General features: G+C 39.0%; 2 protein-coding genes across 5 annotated transcripts; both read left to right on the top strand.

The window, feature by feature from the left end:
* Positions 1 to 545: 545 nt before the first annotated feature.
* LOC102310753 (zinc finger protein 883) lies at positions 546 to 8,039 on the top strand. Of its 3 annotated transcripts, XM_005950378.3 has the most exons (5): positions 546 to 802; positions 1,674 to 1,831; positions 2,139 to 2,259; positions 3,341 to 3,877; positions 5,713 to 8,039. In XM_005950378.3, exons 3-5 carry the CDS (start codon positions 2,157 to 2,159, stop codon positions 7,038 to 7,040), a joined length of 1,968 nt encoding a protein of 655 aa, XP_005950440.1. In that variant the 5' UTR covers positions 546 to 802; positions 1,674 to 1,831; positions 2,139 to 2,156; the 3' UTR covers positions 7,041 to 8,039. The 3 variants fall into 3 exon arrangements, with proteins under 3 accessions (XP_005950440.1, XP_005950439.1, XP_042071553.1); XM_005950377.3 differs by lacking the exon at positions 1,674 to 1,831; XM_042215619.1 differs by lacking the exon at positions 546 to 802 and having other exon boundaries at positions 811 to 1,831.
* Positions 8,040 to 10,722: 2,683 nt separating this feature from the next.
* Positions 10,723 to 19,754, top strand: fga (fibrinogen alpha chain). 2 transcript variants are annotated; one of them, XM_005950382.3, is made up of 9 exons: positions 10,723 to 10,746; positions 11,825 to 11,965; positions 13,668 to 13,769; positions 14,286 to 14,469; positions 14,857 to 15,002; positions 15,779 to 15,877; positions 16,760 to 16,921; positions 17,743 to 18,379; positions 18,832 to 19,754. In XM_005950382.3, the coding sequence occupies exons 1-9, from the start codon at positions 10,738 to 10,740 to the stop codon at positions 19,530 to 19,532; spliced, it is 2,181 nt and encodes a 726-aa protein (XP_005950444.1). In that variant the 5' UTR covers positions 10,723 to 10,737; the 3' UTR covers positions 19,533 to 19,754. The 2 variants fall into 2 exon arrangements, with proteins under 2 accessions (XP_005950444.1, XP_042071552.1); XM_042215618.1 differs by lacking the exon at positions 10,723 to 10,746 and having other exon boundaries at positions 11,813 to 11,965.
* The last annotated feature ends 33 nt before the right edge of the window (positions 19,755 to 19,787 follow it).

Below are 19,787 nucleotides of genomic sequence, written 5' to 3'. Positions count from 1 at the left end.
GGGTTTTTCACAGTGAGGCAAAAGACACTTTGCTTGTTATCACAAACAGTTGATTGCAGTTCTTGCTGCCAAGTGTGGCAAAACCAGTTATTACGTTTTGGGGACTCAGCTAATTTTTCATATAGGATCAGGTTTTGATATTCTTTTCCCCATTAATAAATTAAATCCTTTAAAATCTGCATTTTGTACTTACTTGGATTATCTTTGTTTAATAGAACACTTGAGACATGAAATGTGACAAATATGAAATAAGAAAACAAAGCCCTAATAAACTAATTAAAAGAATTTATTGTGGTAATTAGACTGAAACACTGATGAAAATTATGTGAAATTTTAAAATTAAATCTGATAAGAGGAACAGCGCCTGAAATAATCTGAACTATCAGACCAATCACTGTCACGGACCAGTGTAAAGAAAGGCGTTCATATCAATTTTGTCCTGAGCCGCGACCCTTCTGTTTGAACTCCATCCATGCTGTGATTGGCTACAGTTCTACACAAGAGCCCGCCTTCTCCTCCCTTCCCCAAAGCTCATTGGTCGCACATCCCCTCCTTCGCGTAAAGCTGGAAAAACACACCAAACACACGTTTCGGACTTCTTTCTCATGTTGTTTCTGTGCGTCCTTCTTCACAGTTTCTTTTCCTGATGAGATTATAAACAGAGGAGAGTGCAGCTCTGCATGTCAGAAGTAGAAATTGATGGTGGAAGTTTATTCATGTTTACACGAAGCGGAAATCGGGCTGCAAGAGCGGTTTAGCTCGGGAGTTAGGCCGGGGGAGAAAGCGGACTAAACTCCTTCTGGTGAGTTCACCCTGTGTGCTCGGGGATTTCCTCTTGTGCTCGGTGTAAGGAGAGCAGGATATCAGACAAGAAGTTTATGTCTGTGCTGTAAAACAGGAGCTGGGCTACAGTTAGCCTCAAATTGCTAACTAAAGGGGAGAAAATTAGTTCGCAAAGCCACGTTAAGCACTGAATTGGAAACTAAAGCTGGGGCTATTGTAAAGTAAACCATACCAAGATACTCGGGAAGCTTAAAGCAGAGCAGTGCCTCAAGCTAAAACAGATAAAAACAGTGTAAACTGTGACACCGAAACACCGTCATTATTATTAATATTTATTGATGGATTGTTAATGTTTTACGTTTCTTATTGACGAAGATGTTAAATATTTGCAGGTTTTTGTGCCTGCTGTACTGACATTGTAAAGGAGCTGTCAATGATTATTTTTTGGTTTTATAGGGAAAAAAAGAGTTTTGTAGTCATAAACATGCATTAATTAATCTTGCTGATGCATTCTCATAAACTTGAAATGCATATCAGTGGCTGGTGGTTTGTGGAAGCTGCCATGATGAATACAATGGATGAATAGACATGGCCTTAAGCCTGAATTATGCTTCAGCAGGAAGTCTGCTTGGTTTCAGTTGTTTACCTTTAACACTGGGTGTTAAACCTCACTGTGGGAGGATTCGTTATAGCATTCGTCCCAAAAGTCCTGTGATGTCATTTGTATAGGACACCAATGCAAAGCAACACAACACATTGTTATGTTGAGGACATCGAGGCGATGGTATATCTGCTGCTAAGCTGATGGTAAACCTCAGCACCTCATCATTGGACCACAGTGTTGGTTTGTGTGCAGCCATTTCCCTCGTTTCTGTGTTTCAAAAATGAAGAGTGTGATTCTTCCGGAGGCGTCACTCTTATGACTCATCCAATCAGTGGCATGGAGCCTGGTTACATCACATTTTTGGCTCAACTCAGCTCGCTTGGAACCGGGGTCAAGTAGCTACCAGTGGCAAAGAGGCTTAAATGTAACAAGTGGTTGTTTAAGGTACTGCTGTCTTGGGCTTTTGGTGGTTGACTGCACACATAAGCACAATTAGTCCCATTCAATAAAGGCAAAGCATCTGTGTTAGAGATTTCCACTTAAATGGTAATTTTATTGGGCTATTTGATAAACAGACACATACTTAAACTTGCGTAAACAAATCCCCACATAATTAATTACTACTTAAAATATTTTTATTTGGGTTTTAGTGGGTTTTCTTTTGGCACTGACAAAATTAACTTTGGCCTGCACCAAAAAATATTTATATGCAAGAAAAGCTCAAAACATGCTGAACCTGACTGTCTTTCAGGTCTCTTGACGGGCGATCATGGAGTCAGTCAGCAGTCTGTCCATGCTGGGCCGCAAGCAGCTCACTGTCTGCCTGGTGGACTGTATGAAGACTCTGGGGGTCCCGAGGGCAGAGCCTGAAGGTGAGCAGCATTCAGAAACACAAGATCAGGATCCTTCCTACATCTTACAGTGCTGGTCACAGGCTTAGATACCCTCATCAAGTATACAAACAAGGGCAAGGGAATGAGGGAGTCAACAACAATTAGAGCTGGGAAAAGAAACAAGTCAAACACAGTAGTTTTTATAAATAATATGCTTTTATTGCTATAGTCAAAAAAACAAAAAATGGCTAAACTGAAAGTCAGTAACCAACAGAAATATGCTAAAATAACAATGAGATGGTTCAACAAAGCAAACTACTCACTAGTAATGCCAAAAACAAACTGCACAGCTACTGGCCTCCACTCGGCTGGTAGCTCTAACGCAGCCTTTCTTGTGTCTGGGCTGACTGCTTTTATCACTAGTATGATTTTTATCATGCTGTCAAGCTCCACAAATCAGTACCAGCATGCCTGAGGACCTGCTCCGATGTTCTTAATTTCCTATAGTGATGTTCCACAGTTACAGGCAAACCAGGATTTTACTGTTTGGGCAGATTACTTCTTGGGCATAAAACTGTGACACTGCCCACAAAGACTAATGTAAACCAGCCTTTTCTTTCTTTTATGGCAACATAGTCATCTGCTAAAATCCGCATTCACATGAATTAAACTTTTTTTTGTCTAGATTTACATATCTAATGACCACTCGAAGAGAGAAACTGAACTCACATGAGCCTGTAGCTTCATGCATAGCTGATGATTCTTTAGAGGTCTTCTCTGGTTACATATGTAACAAATGTTGCCCTGTTGTCAAACTGCTGTTTCTGAGAAATAGAGTCTGAAGAGACTTTGGGAAAATGTGAAGTAATGCATAGATTTTTATCTGTTTTATAAAAAGTTTTAAAACTTGGCCACCATTCTGGAGTCTATTTTAAATCCCTGTGAACAGGCGATTGGCTGAATTTTAAAACAGTTTAAGGTTTTTGCTCACTGCTCATATCTGTATGTGAACAAATTATTTCAGCCTCCTTTTAAAGTAAAGTTCAAACAATAAACCCTGAAGAGGTCAGCAAATAATCCATCAGTTTTCTGTGTCTTCCTCTTCTTAACGTCCTTTCAGCCCCGTCTGGTGACCTTCCAGTCCTCACTCTGAGAGAGCTGTCTGTCTCTTTGGTGGACTGCATGAAAACTCCAGTGCTGAACAGTGACGATAATCACAGCAGCTTGCAGCTCAACTTGAAAGAGGAGGACGAGCAGTTGGGGAGAGAGTACGAGGGCTCAAAGCTGGAGCTGCACCCAGTCTGGCAGGACAGCAGAGTCGGAGCAGAGATTCATTTGTATAAAGAAGAAGAAGAAAACAAAAACAACATCTTGGTGGCAAACAAACCTGAAGAGCTTGCTCAGACTGATGGCAAAATGTTAGTGTTTCAGGAGAACGGCAGCGGCACCAAAGGGATGGCGTGGCTCATACAGTGTTCCGAACTATCAGAGTCACTCGAAACAGCTGCACTGGGCGCCAGTTCAGAGGAGGACATGGATGCAATGTCACAGCAAAGTCAGGAAGAAGATGCTTTATCAGACAGAGCAGAGACGGCACAGCAGGACACTGAAGCAGAGGAAGCTGAAGATGCAGAAACCCCCGAGCCCGAGTCTGGAGGTGAATGTTTAATAACTAGTGCTTTAGTAATTTTTAAATTATTTGATTAAAACTTAAAATTTTCACCAGAAAGTTTTTTTTTAAGGCTTTGTTGCCAATATTTTAGCTTTGCACTACTGCTCTGTTGCCTCTTGGTGGCACTGTGACTATTAGATACTGCTGAGTAGATGTTCAGGTCTTCATCAAACATGAGAAGTTTGGGCTGTACTGGACGACATATGTGTGAGTTACAAATTTCCCCATGGAGCAAGAGACACGCTCTTCAATAAAAACTCAAAAGTTTTCCAATTTATCATCAGTGAGGTCTTTGCATTAGACTGAGTAAATATGACGCTGATCAGATCAAACCTTTAACGTAAAACCTAGAAATTTCATTATTTCTAAATGATATTATTTCCACACTAGCCTCCTAAATTGTTAGCTTTACAGCATGGCTACAAAAGGTTTGGTTTTTGTAGGGTTTTTTGTGCATCCTGTGATGTTACATGTGTGTACCAATCTCACATATGCATGTAAAAAAAAAAAAACATCAGTTGGGTTTATTTGTAGTAAGCCCAACTGTTCACATTCAACTGATGTGAAAGTAAATCTTCACCAGTTGCAATTCTCCTGATGAATTTCAGAGCATGTTTAGCTTCTAGAAAAAGGCCTTATTATTAGGGGTGGGCGATATATCGAATATACTTCAGGTATCGCAAGTTTTTCCATGTATGGTGGTTAAAATGGCTTTATCGTGACCATCGAGTATAAATTGCTATGGCAATATTAAGCCATTGACACATGTCAACATCTCCTCACACAGCAAAGAAAATGTTAAACCAGCTGTGATACCTGTGACTGTTCTTGGTCAGTCATTTTTATAGTCACTATCTAGACTTTTCTTTCTGTAATTTGAGATAATCCCATTTTTTGTTTTAAAATTTTCTTATATCATAAGCACAAAAGAGCACCTTTTTCATTTCAGTTAGTTTATTTTGTCACATGAATTATTGCTTGATGTACTTTTGTTTGTTCTGATCTTTTGTTTGTTAAATGTCTTTAAATGTCTAATGTTGAACACAGAAAGAGACGTACTACCACAGTAGTGTCATTTTTTTGTATTTGAAGTAGAAGTAAAACATCGAATGGTCGATTTGAATGTTGTACTACACCAAAGTGTTATTGTTATTAGTATCATTATGATCAGTTGTAGTAGTACGAGTAGTATTGGTATTAGCTTGAGTATTATAAACTTAGTGCAAGACCCTGTTGCATCTGCTAGGAGTTCTCAGGTCCAACAATAGCTCGAGCTGATTCAATTTTGGTGAAAATCATGTCAAGGTCACAGCAAATGTAAAAATCAGTAAAAGCTTTGCATTACCCACAATTTTTTCTGGATCATCCACAAACTTAGCGCCCCCAACATCAAAGTTGACCTTGAAAAAAGATTTAAAGAAACCATATTAAGTATATATATGTATTATAAAAGGGCATGGAGAGCACTGTACAAAGCACTTTTTCAACACAATCCCTTACGATGTCACAAAGATGGCATAAAGGTTCGCAAATTGCAAACAGCATGAAAATACCTTCAAATTTCAAGTTTTTACAGCTTATAGAACCCAAAGATTTCATCTTATGGGTAAACATGCTATTTTAGTATGTAATGCTTTAAGGCCATAGGTCAAAAGGTCAGACATTGGTCTTGTTATAAAAGCAGATTGATTGTAATTAAAACATCAATTTTATTACGTCCTTCAAGCTTCTCTTCTAAACATCATTTTCAACACGCTAATGGAATAATTTTGAGCATTGTGACTTGTAATCATCACTTTCTTCTTTTCTCTTCCTTGCAGCTCCTTCTTGCATGTCTTCAACCAATGAAAACCAAACAGAGAACCAACAGGATGCTGCGTCTGAACCCCGACACCACCGCTGTGAGCACTGTGGGAAGTCCTTCGCAAGGAAGAGCAACGTCCTCCGACACCAGCGGCACAACTGCAGCAGAACAAAACCCACAGAAGATTCAGACCAGCTGGAGCAGGAGACGTTCTCATGCAGCAGGTGCATTCTAACATTTGACACTAAACGCGGGCTGAAGCTGCATGAGCTCTGTCACAAAGAGAACGGTGAAAGTCACGAGGGCAAAGACAGTAATGAGGTTCAACGAGAGAGGCCTCACACCTGCACACAATGTAATAAGAGCTTCTACGTGCTGTACACACTGCGGCAGCATCTCCTCACTCACACTGGGGAGAAATCTTACCACTGTGAGGTCTGTGGGAAGCAGTTTGGCAGGGAAGGAACTCTGAAGGAGCACATGCTGATCCACACAGGGGAGAAACCTTATGAATGCGACCAGTGCGGCAAGACCTGTGCCAGGCGCGGGGACCTCAGAATACACATGTTGAGCCACTCTGAGGAGAGACCTCACAACTGCAGCCACTGTGGCAAAAGCTTCAAACAGCTTTTCAAACTGAGGAAGCACGAGCGAATCCACACAGGGGAGAAACCCTACCAATGTCAGCTTTGCGCAAAGAAGTTTAGACTGCAGGAATCGCTGGCATCACACATCCACACCCACACTGGAGAGCAGCCCTTCAAGTGCAGACTCTGCCCCAAGGCCTTCAGTATCAGGAGCAACTTGAAGAAGCACCAAATGATACACACCGGGGAGAAGCGCTTTCACTGCTCACACTGCGACAAAAGTTTCCGGCTGCAGCAGCACCTGATATTCCATGAGCGGGGCCACACAGGGGAGAAACCATACAAGTGTGAAAAATGTGGGAAAGGTTATTGTCACCCGTCCACGTTGAAAACACACCTGTCCGCTCATGAGGAGAAACCACCACGGTGTTCCCTGTGCGGGCGGGAATTTAGAGATCAGGAGGAGTTAGCCAATCACGGGTGTGCTGAGTCAGCAGAAAAACCACATCGCTGCTCTCAGTGTGGAAAGTGCTTTTCCCAGATCATGAATATGAAGAAACACCAGATGATCCACTCAGGGGAAAAACCCTTCGCGTGCAAGGAGTGTGGGAAGCAGTTCAACCACAGTGGGAATCTCACAAAGCACATGCGCACCCACACCGATGAAAGGCCGTTTGAGTGTGAACTCTGCAAGAAGCGCTTCAGGCTCCTGCAGCACCTCACAAATCACAGATTAACTCACAACAAGAAAAAGTAGAGACTGAATCTGATGTTTTAGTGGAAGCAGCCGCAGATTAGGAGGACAAACAGGGATGACTGCTGAGATGAGATTACGTTGACTCAGCTTCACCCCATTTTAAACTTTAACTGTAGCTCTTTTAGTTGTTCTTCATGTAAAATGAGACGGAAGAATGTTAGAGAGAAACTCGCTGCCTTGGTCTTTAAATGATAAAATGCTTTTAGAATTATAGTTTGGGACAGTTTTGTATTCTTTTATTTTATTTTTTTTACAGATTAATATATTAAATTGGGGATTTGTCCCAAAATGAAAAGGATTAAAAAAATGAAATGCCAAAAAAAGAAACTATTTCGGGAATAAAAGTCAATATTAAAACCAAAGAGCTAAGAAACTATCTTGTGTCTGGATGTCATAGTTTTCATTGGTAAAATACAGATTGGATATTGATCATCAAGTAGTGAGTTACAATCATACTTTCACCACTACCTCACTGTAGTTGTCAGAGTAATTAATAATATAGATAATAGAGAAAATTAAAAAGAAAAAACTGCTGTTGGTCAAAATGGGCATCAACTTTTTGCCCTGTTTTAAGTCATGTATCTCTAATTAAGGAAACTCATTGCGCTCATTAACACAGACTGACTCCGATTGATTGGCAGAGGTTTCCAAATAACTGCAGATTGCAATCTGTCTGAGAGTTGCCACAACTACTTGTAGATGGTTGGCCTTGCGATGTAATTCAATGCAACTATTGGTCACCTATCTTTATAAATTTATTCTTCTCCTAGTTGCAGAGACAATGCTTTCCTACCTTTACTCCAGTGTGATATCTGCTGTAACCCAAACTGTGCTGCCACTGGATTTCTTGCAATGTGCATGTTTTTAACGTGATACGTGTCAACCTACGCAAGTGGCCAACACTGTTACCAGCATTCAAACTTGTCCTGGGTGTTTTATCTGTTTACCTTCAGATTGTGAGCCTTTATGTAATTTCAATTTTTTTTTATGAATTGCAAGTGATAATGGAACTAAATAAAATTCAGGGACTTTTTTTTTTTTTTAACCCTCTTGAATTCTTTCTCTTTGCTGTGGTCAACATATTTGTGCCTCAATGGGTTCGACTTATTAACCCATTCCCGCTCATCTATTTAGATATTTTTGGCAGTCTCTCTCCAGGGATTCACACCCTCCCCACATACTACTCTGCAAGTCAGAGCAGACCATTATACATGAGTTTACAATCCAAGAATCTTGTAAAAGTGTAAACCTTTAATCTGCACTGCCAATGTTGTGAATTTTTAAGCCAAAGTGGTAACTCATAATGCGTCAACACGTATTTGGTCATTTCTTGCTATGTCTTGAACTTGGTCCTGAATTGTTTTTGTGTGTAAGACATGACTGAGCTGTTCAGTGTGAAGCTTTAGGTTTTTAATGTCTGGTACAAAAACAACAACACCTATGACCTCAGTAATAGCTTAGCACTTATCTTAGTACAAGGACATGCAGATGGTTGTTAAACTCCTGACATTCAAATACACTGCATTTTGACCATCTTCTAGGTTGGTGTGTAATTATTAATTTTAGTATCAATGAACTTCCATGTTAGGTTAATTGGTGATTCTGGCTGTAGTTGTAAAAGTTCATGAAGGAAGCAAAGCAGGTAAAATAGCTAATATAACTGAGGAGTTGGTTCTTTTCTTCTTGAGGTGGTTTCAGAGACACCACTAGCTCTCCCAAGTGTCCCATTTCATCACACTGAAAGCAACTATATGAGAGATAGATGAAAATATGACTTTGGAAACATGAGTATTTCTTTTCATAATAAATCTGAATCGCTGAACATGGCTGAGAAAAACATCAAAGTTAAGGTAAGTGCTTACTCTATACCGTTAACTATCGCTAAATTTAATCACATTTTTAATCTGAGAGTAGTTTGTGTTGGTCTTTGTTCAATGTTCTGATGGGACGAGTTCTAGTCACACAAGCTCTTCACCCAGTGCACATGATAGCAGTGAAATTAGCAGTTGCAGTAATGAAGGCAAATTTATCTGCAGCTCCTTTAAAGGAAAGGAGCTCCAGCAGGATCCAGAAGTGTTTGCTATATTTGACTAAGACTGAGCCAGAAACAAATTTCTACTACTTTAGAGCAGAGAATACATTCATCGACTTTGACGCTGAGCTAGATTATACAGTTCTGGAGCTCAACCCTGAAACATCTTGATGCATGCTCAATCATCCAGGTAACCCTGAAAGCTCAAAGGCAAAACAAGAGCAAAGAACAAGGTACCACTGGGGCTCCACTGCCTCCCAATGGTAAAGCCTGCATCATTGGACACCCAGCAGGGGAAGTGAAACAAATGGATCCTACATGTATCATTGAGACAGAGAAGAGAGGGCAGGCTGCTGATGATTATTTGAGTCATTAAATTAAGTCATTAAATCCAAAAATCATCCACTTGATCTGTAATTATGCCACAAAGCAAAGCATTGAAAACATATTAGAGGGTGGAAATAAAGCAGGAAAAGTAGCGACGTAACACACTTCGATGTATCACGCTGGCTCTGGCTCTCCAGTGTTTGATGTTTTTGCAGGATTTACCTATGGTTTTGCAAAAGAAGTCGATGGTATTTAACTGATAGTAAATGAGAAGTGAAGCAACACAGTGTGTAAAACAGTTTCTTGTCTGTGTGGTAAAAAGTTGAGATGAAGATGATAATGTACTTCTGCACTTAGTGAAGAACTTACATTCTGCTAATAGGGTTCTTTATATGGTTAAAATCTGTATCTTTGTCTGCACTGATTTAAAGAGTTTTATGTGTCTTTGTGAGACATTCAATCCTAAATTGTTTCCTATCACTAATTTGTCAATCCACTTTTACTTTTCCTGAAAATAAAAGCATGCATATTGTTTGTTTCTTTGTCTAAGTATAAGCTTTAATCTTCTACAGACCCAGATCAGAAAGATTGGCTGAGACTTATTGCTGCTGCTGATATCAATACACTTCATATGTTACTATTAATCAGTCGTGCCATTTTGTTTGGTCTGTGCTGCTCTTTAAGCAGCCTTAAACTCATGAGTGATTCTTTGTTTGTTCCAGTAGATGGCGGTGTTGCTTCATTATTCTCCTCACTGGTAAACAAGAAAGAAAAGATATTTCCTATAGTAATTTAGTCTGTCTATACATTTATCAGAATCAGAATACTTCATTAATCCCCAGGGAAATTATGTGGGTTATAGTTGCTCCAGTACAGTAACATTAACAAAAGCAGACTATTTAACAATACAATATGTTAAGATATAAGGAATAGCACAATACATACAAATCACCAAATAATAAATATCCCGGGTTGACAGATGTAGTTATAAATAAATATTAAGAATATTGACAGCAACATTACAGAGCAGAAAAGAGCTTGTGTAAAACGTGCGTAGCTATTGCAGTGTTTACACTGTGTTTGATGGAGGAGTTGTACAGGGAGATGGCCACAGGCAGGAATGATTTTCTGTGTGATTCAGTGGTGCTTTTTGGTAATCTCAGTCTCCCACTGAACGTGCTCCTGTGACAAGCCAGCATGTCATGAGTGGGTGGGAGGTATTACCCAACATTGTCTTTATCTTGGACAACATCCACCTCTCCGACACCACCTTAAGGGAATCCAGCTCCATACCCACAACATTACTGCATCACTTTGTTTTTGATTTGATAAATAACCATGTTCCTGGTGTGTATTTAACATCTGTTCACAGAAACGGTTATAGCAAAAGACTAATGAGAATTTTAGAAGGACAATTTTAATGGGAAGATAATTGTGATTCGGTTTATTTCCTTTCATGTTAAGAGAAATAATATCGAAAGCGTTCACGTGTTTTTAAAACTGTAAGTAGTTGGCTTAGTGTATCTCCCAAAATACTGTATTGGAACTATGAAACTGCAGTTTCTCATTTTTACTATTACTTTTGTACTGGATCAATAAGTTAGTGTCCTGCTTAACAATCAGTCAAATAAAGCCTTTGAAATAAATGATAAATCTTGCTGTGCACACCCCACAGCAGCCTAGCTGGTAGTTGCTAGCTCTCATCCCCTAGTTCTAGTCATTTAACTGGTTCTGTCCACTCTGTTGGTGTGTTTTTTAATATCGTGGCCTGCTGTGTGGTACTTTTTATGCGCTCCTTTATTCATTAACTTCTACAACAATATTTTACCTTCTGGCCTGTATTTCTCTTTTATATTTGGTGTTAACATACACCTTAACTTGAGAAGCTAAATCATTATTGTTATTTAAAAATGTTATACATTTTATCATTGCATTTTTTTTTACCTGTGTGTCGTTAACTTTTTTATTCTCTGGTATTTTTTTGTGAAGCACTTTGTGATCTTTGTATTGAAAGGTGGTAAATTAATGACATTTTTCTGACGCATGTAATATTAATATGGAGAGATTCATTTATATTTTAACAAAACCCGCGGTAATGCTGTAAAATGGGAGTAAATGGAAACTCTATTCCATCATTTTAAAATCCTCGAATGTTTTTGTTGCCCTTTTCTGATTGAGTTCAGTTGAGTCAATGTTAGTGTCGTTGGTGTTTGTCACTATTTGGTTGGTGTAAAATGTACAGGAACTGACAGGAAATCCTGCTGCAACTGACCTGAGTAGGCAGCATGTTTGACTTTAGTGTGTGTGTGTGTGTTTGAATGCATTATTTTTGAGTAAAGATACACACAGTACAACAAACACATCGATTAGAAGCTGTTGCTCAACTCTGATCTGACCTGACCAGTGTTTGCTGATGACTCACCAGTTTGTGAAACTGAACCTGGAGGCTTCAAATGATCAGAGAGCAGCGTTAGAAAATCATTCAGGAACAACTCTTCGCACAGAAACAGGAACGATGGAGCGACTCTGTTTCCTTTTGTGTCTGATATGTGTGTCCTCAACACTGGTGAGTTTCTCTGATGTTTTTAAATAATTTTACAAAGATGTGGCCCTGAAATTTTTTTCTTTGTCATTTTACTGTATACTATGTGTTGTTTAATAAATAACAAGAATAATTATGTATTTACTGATCACACATATGTTTATTATTTACTGATATGAATACATGAACATAGAATTTGGCTGTTCTATTTATAAAGATGTCGAGCACACTGTCTTATCCATTATTTACTCTTTTATTTTACTACCAAAGTTTATTAGATATATTTCTGGTAATTATTATTATTATTATTATTGATTTATATGAATATAGTAACAAAAGATTTAGCAGTTGTGGACGTTGGCTTGAGCAGAATGCTGAATACTGATCAATCAAAGAAACAGTCACTATCTTTAGCTGTTTTAAGAATTCAAATAAAGGATGTGTAACTTAGCAGACCTAACAAAACAGAGCTTCATTTATACTTACAGTTTTTATATATATTATTTAAAGCCAGTTATTTAAATACTGCAGACTGATTAACTACCACTGACCTAAAATTTTCGTATGCAACATTTAACCTCCTAAGACCCAAACTTTTCCACGGCATGCATTTTTAATTTCTCTTTGATATTTGAGCATATTGGGGCCAGATGAATGTAAAAACAAAGAATTACCTGATTATTATTTTTTTTACCTGATTTTTCTCTCTTAAAAAAATGATAGCCACATATGAGGATATTCATTTAATATTTCGACAGAACAGTAGCAGTTTAATGTCCTCGTAAGTGAATATCAGGCCCATGTAGAGCAAAATTGAGTATTTTGGTCTAAATAACCCAAAATGTGATGTCCACATATGTGGACATCAGGTAAATGGACTGATTCTTATATGGCGCTTTTCTACTCTCCCAGAGTACTCAAAGCGCTGTATACAACATGCCTCATTCACCCATTCATACAAGCACTTCTAAACTCAAGTGCAACTAATAAGCATTCACACACATTCACACTCCGATGAACGCATCGGAGGGCAACTTGGGGTTAGTATCTTGCCCAAGGATATTTGGCATGCAGACTGGGGCAGCCAGGAATCAAACCACCAACCTTCCAATCAGTAGTTGATCTGCTCTACCACCTGAGCCACAGCCACCCCAGGGTCCTAGGAGGATGATAAGAAAAATAATTATGTACTAATAACAGTATAAAATTGAGTACATTTCAAAATAAATTTGCAATAAATAAATTTGAAAAGTATTTCTGCTTATATAATTATTGTAATTGTGGATTTTACTTTATAAATATTATTAATAAAATCTTTATTTGTGGGTAAGAAGCAAACAATTTAAATATTTTTAGTCAGTAATATTATTCCAAAGAAACACCTCCTAATTTGAGCAGTTCAACTGAAATTCGTTATACGTGTTATAATGTACATGTCTGATGTGCAGCATCTGTTTTTAAGATTTTTAGTTAGTTTTATCAAAGAAGTTCAGAATGTATCACCAAGCCTTTAACCAGGGTTTTGTTTAAGTAGGGTTTCATTGTAAAAGTCCTTGTTGTAGACCAAATGGACTAAAATAGCTGCTCTGTCACAAAGACTCTTTGCTTGCAACTATATGTGCATAGTCACCCCTCAAAAATCCATTGTACACCAAGAACAACCAGAGACAATAGCTATGTTTTCTGCCCTAACTAAAACAATGTTGACTTTCTTGTCTTCGTCTAGGCCCAGGTTGATCCCAGGGGAGCTCGTCCAGTGGAGCAGGGCACCAGAAGTGAAAAATGTGCCACTGAGAAGGAATGGCCTTTCTGCACAGACGTTGAATGGGTATGCAGATTCTCTGTTGTCTCTCAGAGCTCAAGCTAGGCAAAGTTCTTATTGACCTCAATTAATGTGTGCAATTTTAAGATTCAATGTTTACAAGAAAGCTGGACTGGTGAAATTCCAGTTTCTGTCAGTGCAAAAGTCTAACTATGTACTTAATCGATAAGATTTCAAAATTATGTCTTAGTGTTTATATATGGTAAAGAGATGCTGCTATAATAAGGGAAGGAAATCTGTCAGCACGAGCCGATTGCAATAATTAATGCTTAAAATGACAGAAATCTATAATAAATGTTATATTGTGAATGACCATGAGGGAGGTCTTTATGGGTAGGAAAAATGGTTAAACTTGTGAAAATACACTACAGAATGTACAATCCGGGCCAGACTGGAGCTTTTGTGCCTCTGGTTGTACTGCCAATTATTAGAATAACCTGTTGTTCTATATTTAAATGACTCTGATTTTCATGTGACACAGAAATAAGGAATAATTATGTCTTCTCTTTGGTCATCCATTAGGGCCCTAAATGTCCATCAGGCTGCAGGATCCAGGGTCTGATGGAGAAATACGATCACAATATGCTGAAGAAGATCGAGAAAATCCGCAGCCTGCTGGATCAAAACAAGGCCAAACATCGCTCCGCTGATACGGTGTCGAAACAGACCTACACCTACTTGAAAGAAAAGCTAACCACTGACGCTGGTTAGTGTGGCTTTGTGCACTTCTTCTGTTTCCCAGTCAAGAGTTTAATGGTTACAGGAACCCAGTCTAGGTGGTTATAGGACACCTGGAAGTTGTTTCACAGTTAAATAAATATCTGCATAAACTGATCAAAAGTGCAACCCTAACAAGCAGCTTTAAAGGTGTACACAGTCATATTTAAAAGATATTTAGCGGAAAGAAATGGGACATGGGAGTGCGCACCAGTTTGTGGAAGCCATCATGTGGTTTTATTCCCAATATTATCTCAATTATTTATATCCAGCAGAACCCTCCCATCTCTGGACAGCTGACAAAATGCATTTAAACAAAAGTAAGAATCAATCCATCCATTTATTAAACTAAACGTTTCCTGTTTTCCTCTACTAGGTGGCGACAACAACTACCTTGAATTGGCTCAGACTCTTCGTCAGAGGATCACAGACATGAAGATTAAAATCGACAAACAGATGACTGTACTGGCAGCCCTGAGGGATCAGGTCAAAGACCAGGTCACAGAGATGCAGAGACTGGAGGTATACCAAGCCAGCGCAGTCAAAAATACATGTTTGCATAAAAAACATGACAAGAACATCCTTAAAAGTATTTACAAATGCACTAGAGAAGAAAAAATTTAAAGTACTGAGGATAGTTGACTATGCAAAAATATTGAAATGCCTGTAACCAACAGTAGTGAAGCCACAGGTTTCAGAAGTCTAGAAGAAAGAAAATAAGAACATTTTAAAAAGCACTTAGCCAGCGCCAAATCACAACAACAGTCACCTCTAGTTGCGTTATGCTGTAAGGTAAAGACCTTAGAATAATACAGAGAAAACTCCAACAATCCGTTGAACCCTTAAAGCAAGCCCTTGGCGACAGTAGGAAGGAAGAACTCCCTTTTAACAGGAAGAAACAGCAGAACCAAGTTCAGGGAGGGACATCCATCTGCCGTGACCAGTTGGGGGTGAGGGAAAGAAGGCAGGACACACTAAATCAACATAAATCAGTATAATAAATATCTACACATGGATATATTCAGATTTGTACTGCGAATGTAGCTCAACTTCTGACAAAACTCTGAATATTAATTAATCAAAAGGTCCGATTAACTAAAGTAAAATCTTTTTATGGCACCTGTGTAACAGTGAGAAGCAGTAAAATATTGTTTTTTATTGTAAAGATATGTTACAATGGCAGAGTGAAATGTGTTCACATATATTTAAAACTACCACTTTTTTTACAAGTTACTTTTACAATTTTTTTTTACTCTTGGGTTTCACATTTTTTTAAAAAACTTGATCTCCTCTTTCAGGTGGATATTGATATTAAGCTTCGTTCCTGCAAAGGATCCTGTGGAGGCTACTCTGAGTACCAAGTGGACACGGAAAGCTATGTCACATTGAATAAACAGGTGAGAATTCAAGCGACCACATCTATCCACCCAGTTAAGGGTGAATAAATTAAAAACAAGCTCATTAAATTGCCAATCAGCAGAGTGAGTCAATAAATAACTAATTGTGGGGTTTGCATACAGTGAAACACCAGCTATCTCGAGTAATCTGCTGTTTTAAATACATTTTAAGTCCAAGTAATTTCACCTCTCACAATTTCTTAGGTTTTTGCATATCTGTCCCATTTTATTGACCACTAGAGATAACCTTGGAAAAAACTTCTTTTTCCTATTTTTAAATGGAAAAAGAAGTATTTTTAAAAGCTACCCAAACCTACATGGCTCTATGCAGAACTGTAATTGCCCCCAAAACTTAATAACTTGTGCCACCCTTGACATGAAGAACTTAAATAATTTGCTATAACTGTCAATGAGTCTTCACAGTTTTCACCCATTTGCAGTTTGCCATTACTTTTGTCACCAAAATAAAGTTATTACTTTACATCTGTTAAAAGTGGTTTTAAAGTTTAAAGGGTTGCGGGTCGGACTCAAACTCGGGTCGGCCACTCTAATCATACAGGATTTGGTCACCTGCTCATCCCACCAAGCCAAAACATGAGAATAAATAGTGAGAAATACACTATTTTAAGATAACATTGGAAATAAAACAACCAAAAAGAAAGTTTTTATTGGCTGTTTTTTGAAAGGTAATAAATTCAAAGATACAGAAAAAGTTATATTTGTTAAAAAGTCAAAATATTTAGTTGTGACCATTTTTATATTCAATTTTTTCAGAATTAATAAAAAGATATTGTTGTGTAAGATTTGTGTTTGTCATTCTTCTGACAATTGAATTTTTCCCAACATTAGGTTGTGAACTTCTCTTTCTGTCTGTCTTTCCAGGTCCAGCAGTTAGACTCCCAGGCACCCCAGAATGTCGAGACTGTGGGGACGCTGTACGTGATGAAGAGCAGGCCGCTAAGGGATATGGTTGTGGATAGCAACTTCAAATCCGGGGCCGTTGAAGGAGCAGCAGGACAGCAGACTGCAGACAAGTTCCCTGATGTAAGAGAGCCGTCACATTTAGATTTCATCTCTTAACAAGCATTACGTTGCTGGTAACTTTTCAGGTTTAGAGGTATATTCAAAAATAACTATTAATATGGCGTTTTCATGTACTTCAAATGGAAATCTTACAATAGGAGAGAGATAAGGCCAAAATTGCCTTTAGTTGACATTCTCCTGAAAGCTAAGCGCCTCATTTCTAAAACTATGCATCTTTACCATGTGGCTAAAATGTTAATCTTAACTCTAAGCGGTAATGCAGTGATTGATGAAAATCTTAAGTAAATGCTTCCCATTGTTTACATCTTGCACCAGTGAGCTAGTGTTTGATTGTTTTATGCTACTTTGGAGCACTTTTTGTCCCCTTGGATTGCCCACTAGTGGAGTTCTAAGACCCAGAGGAAGCAGACATATCAAATTTTGATATCAACTGACATTTGTTATTGACAGTTTAGTCTTTTTAAAACGTTTGACAGCATTTAGTTCAATTCAATTTAATTTTAAATACCCTAGAATTTGATTCCTTTTGGTTTGTGGTTCTTATTTGGTTAACTGTACTGTATGTTTGGAAACTTTAGGCTTTTATGTTACACAAACATTTATTGGGAATTGTTATGGCACCATGAAAAAAATGTCAGGGACTTCTCAAGCAAGAAGCAGCTATTGAGTTACTGACCTTCCGGAAGTTGGAAACCATTCTCCCTCTTGAGCAGGATCTATCATTTCATCAAATTCTGTTAATATTGCTCTATATTTGTATAAAAAAGTACTTTCACTGAACCAATATTCCTTAAGAGTTTTTTTCTCTTTTCTTTTTCTAGGTGAGGACTGTCCATTTGGTCCTGGAAGAGGAAGGCTCTAGCTCATCCCCAGCAACTGTTTCCAAGGTCCCAGGTACTTCCTTCTCTTCGTCTACATCCTCATCCTCCTCATCTTCATCGTCCACCTCTTCCACATCATCTAGATCAATCACTGAGATTAGTGGTCGTGGCGACGCGGACACGTTTGGTTTGGGTGGAGGGTCGCATAGCCTCGGCCAACCCAGTACAAGTCATGTGTCCACCAAAACCATCACCTGCACCAAGAGAACCCGAACAACTGTGGTTCATACAAGCGATGGGCCAGTGGAAAGGACAGAGGAGGTGATAGAAGGAGGACCCGGATGCCAGGTGACAGGAGACTTCACCAAGGGTGGGATAAGCTCCTTGTTCCCCTCTCTCAGCCATACATCTTCATCCTCTTCTACTGGCTCCACCAAGACCGTACATCTCAGCAGCACTAAGGGCAGCGTCTCTGGAAATACCAAAACTGGGTTTAGCGATCCATTCGACTCTGATGTCGGGCTCGACCTTGGCGCGTTTCTGACTGACAATACAGAAGATGATGTTCCTGATTTTCACGCCAGGAGTGTGAAGGTCGCATCACGAATCGAACGCCAGGCGGATTATGTAGGAAAAGGTACTGAAACTGACCTGGAGTAAAATATACAAAGCCAAGAAGAAAATGATTAGCTAGATAGGATGCATTAGCATCAGATAGCTTGCTAGCTAGCCCTATGTACCAAAATGATAAGTGAATACAACATTTTTTGTTGTTTGTTTCTGGAGTTTAAATATTTTAAGATTTCCCATATAATACATTTGATAAAAATATTTCTCATTGATAGTTTACCAATCAACAAATTCCTGATTAGCGATTAACCAAACTCTCCAAAAATCCTGCAAATATCACCACCCACATCCGTCCTGCTAGCCACAGACTTATTTGCCACAAAAGAGTGTTTAACATAGAGATCAGGAGACGAAGAATCGACTGCAATCGACTGCAAGTTTAGCTTTTGTCGATGAAGTGTCCATTTTAGCCAGTCCACGCTAACTCGCGGTTTGCGGTATGCCCCTCTCTGTTTACAGATTGCGTTGAAATCTACCAGAACCATCTGAATGGGGAAACAAATGGCCTGTTTAAGATCAAACCTGGCGGCACCAACTCTGAGGCAGTAGTGGATGTTTACTGCCAGCAGGAGGGTATTATGGGAGGGTGGTTGTTAGTCCAGCAGCGAGAGAGTGGTGCACTCAGCTTCAACCGCAGCTGGGTTGAATACCGCAATGGGTTTGGATCAGTGGACACTCAGGGCAAAGGCGAGTTTTGGTTAGGCAACCATAACCTCCACTTGCTAAGTAATGAAAGTGAGACTATGCTGAAAGTTGAACTAGAGGACTGGGAAGGTGCTGTAGCCAGTGCAGAGTACACTATACGGGTAGGATCAGAGGCGGAGGGGTACCCGCTGCATGTCTCCACATACAGCGGGGATGCTGGGGATGCTCTATTAATGCCAAAAGCATCTGATTTATCCCACAACAGAATGAAATTCAGCACCTTCGACAAAGATAACGATAGATCGGAGCATAATTGTGCAGAGATTTATGGGGGTGGGTGGTGGTACAACAACTGCCAGTCAGCTAATTTAAACGGTATTTATTATAAAGGCACATATGACCCCAAAACAAACATCCCACATGGAACCGAGAATGGAGTTGTGTGGGTGACATACAAACCAGCAAATTACAGCCTGAAAACTGTTCGGATGTTTATCCGACCAACTGCTTTTTAACTTGAAAAAACAGGTGAATAGATAACAACCAGAGGACAAAAACCAAAGGTAGAATCAATCTATCTGTGCAATAAGTACTTTCTGTTTGTGAGCATGCTGTGTAAACAGTATTGATTCTTTTGTTAGCACTACCAGTCCAATGTTCTTGCAGTGACCCAATGTTTTTCGTGTTTCTCAACCACTGAACTCTGCTCAATCAATAAAGACTCAGTGTTCACTTTACTCACTGTTGTTTGTGTTCTCATTTCCCGCTAA

This window comes from Haplochromis burtoni, unplaced genomic scaffold, assembly GCF_018398535.1.
Source record: "Haplochromis burtoni strain Fernald_Lab_line unplaced genomic scaffold, NCSU_Asbu1 Contig_776, whole genome shotgun sequence".
Lineage (NCBI taxonomy): Eukaryota > Metazoa > Chordata > Actinopteri > Cichliformes > Cichlidae > Haplochromis > Haplochromis burtoni.
Note: the sequence above shows the minus strand (reverse complement) of the source record. Positions and strands in the feature narration are given on the sequence as shown.

What these genes read in the sequence shown, in the direction of transcription:
- LOC102310753 (XM_005950377.3), top strand. Translation starts at nt 2,157, where the DNA reads ATGGAGTCAGTCAGCAGTCTGTCCATGCTGGGCCGCAAGCAGCTCACT. An exon ending in CCCGAGGGCAGAGCCTGAAG is followed by an intron (nt 2,260 to 3,340) that starts GTGAGCAGCATT and finishes ACGTCCTTTCAG; the next exon opens with CCCCGTCTGGTGACCTTCCA. An exon ending in CCCCGAGCCCGAGTCTGGAG is followed by an intron (nt 3,878 to 5,712) that starts GTGAATGTTTAA and finishes TCTTCCTTGCAG; the next exon opens with CTCCTTCTTGCATGTCTTCA.
- fga (XM_042215618.1), top strand. Translation starts at nt 11,813, where the DNA reads ATGACTCACCAGTTTGTGAAACTGAACCTGGAGGCTTCAAATGATCAG. An exon ending in AAAGCTAACCACTGACGCTG is followed by an intron (nt 14,470 to 14,856) that starts GTTAGTGTGGCT and finishes TTCCTCTACTAG; the next exon opens with GTGGCGACAACAACTACCTT. An exon ending in ATGTCACATTGAATAAACAG is followed by an intron (nt 15,878 to 16,759) that starts GTGAGAATTCAA and finishes CTGTCTTTCCAG; the next exon opens with GTCCAGCAGTTAGACTCCCA.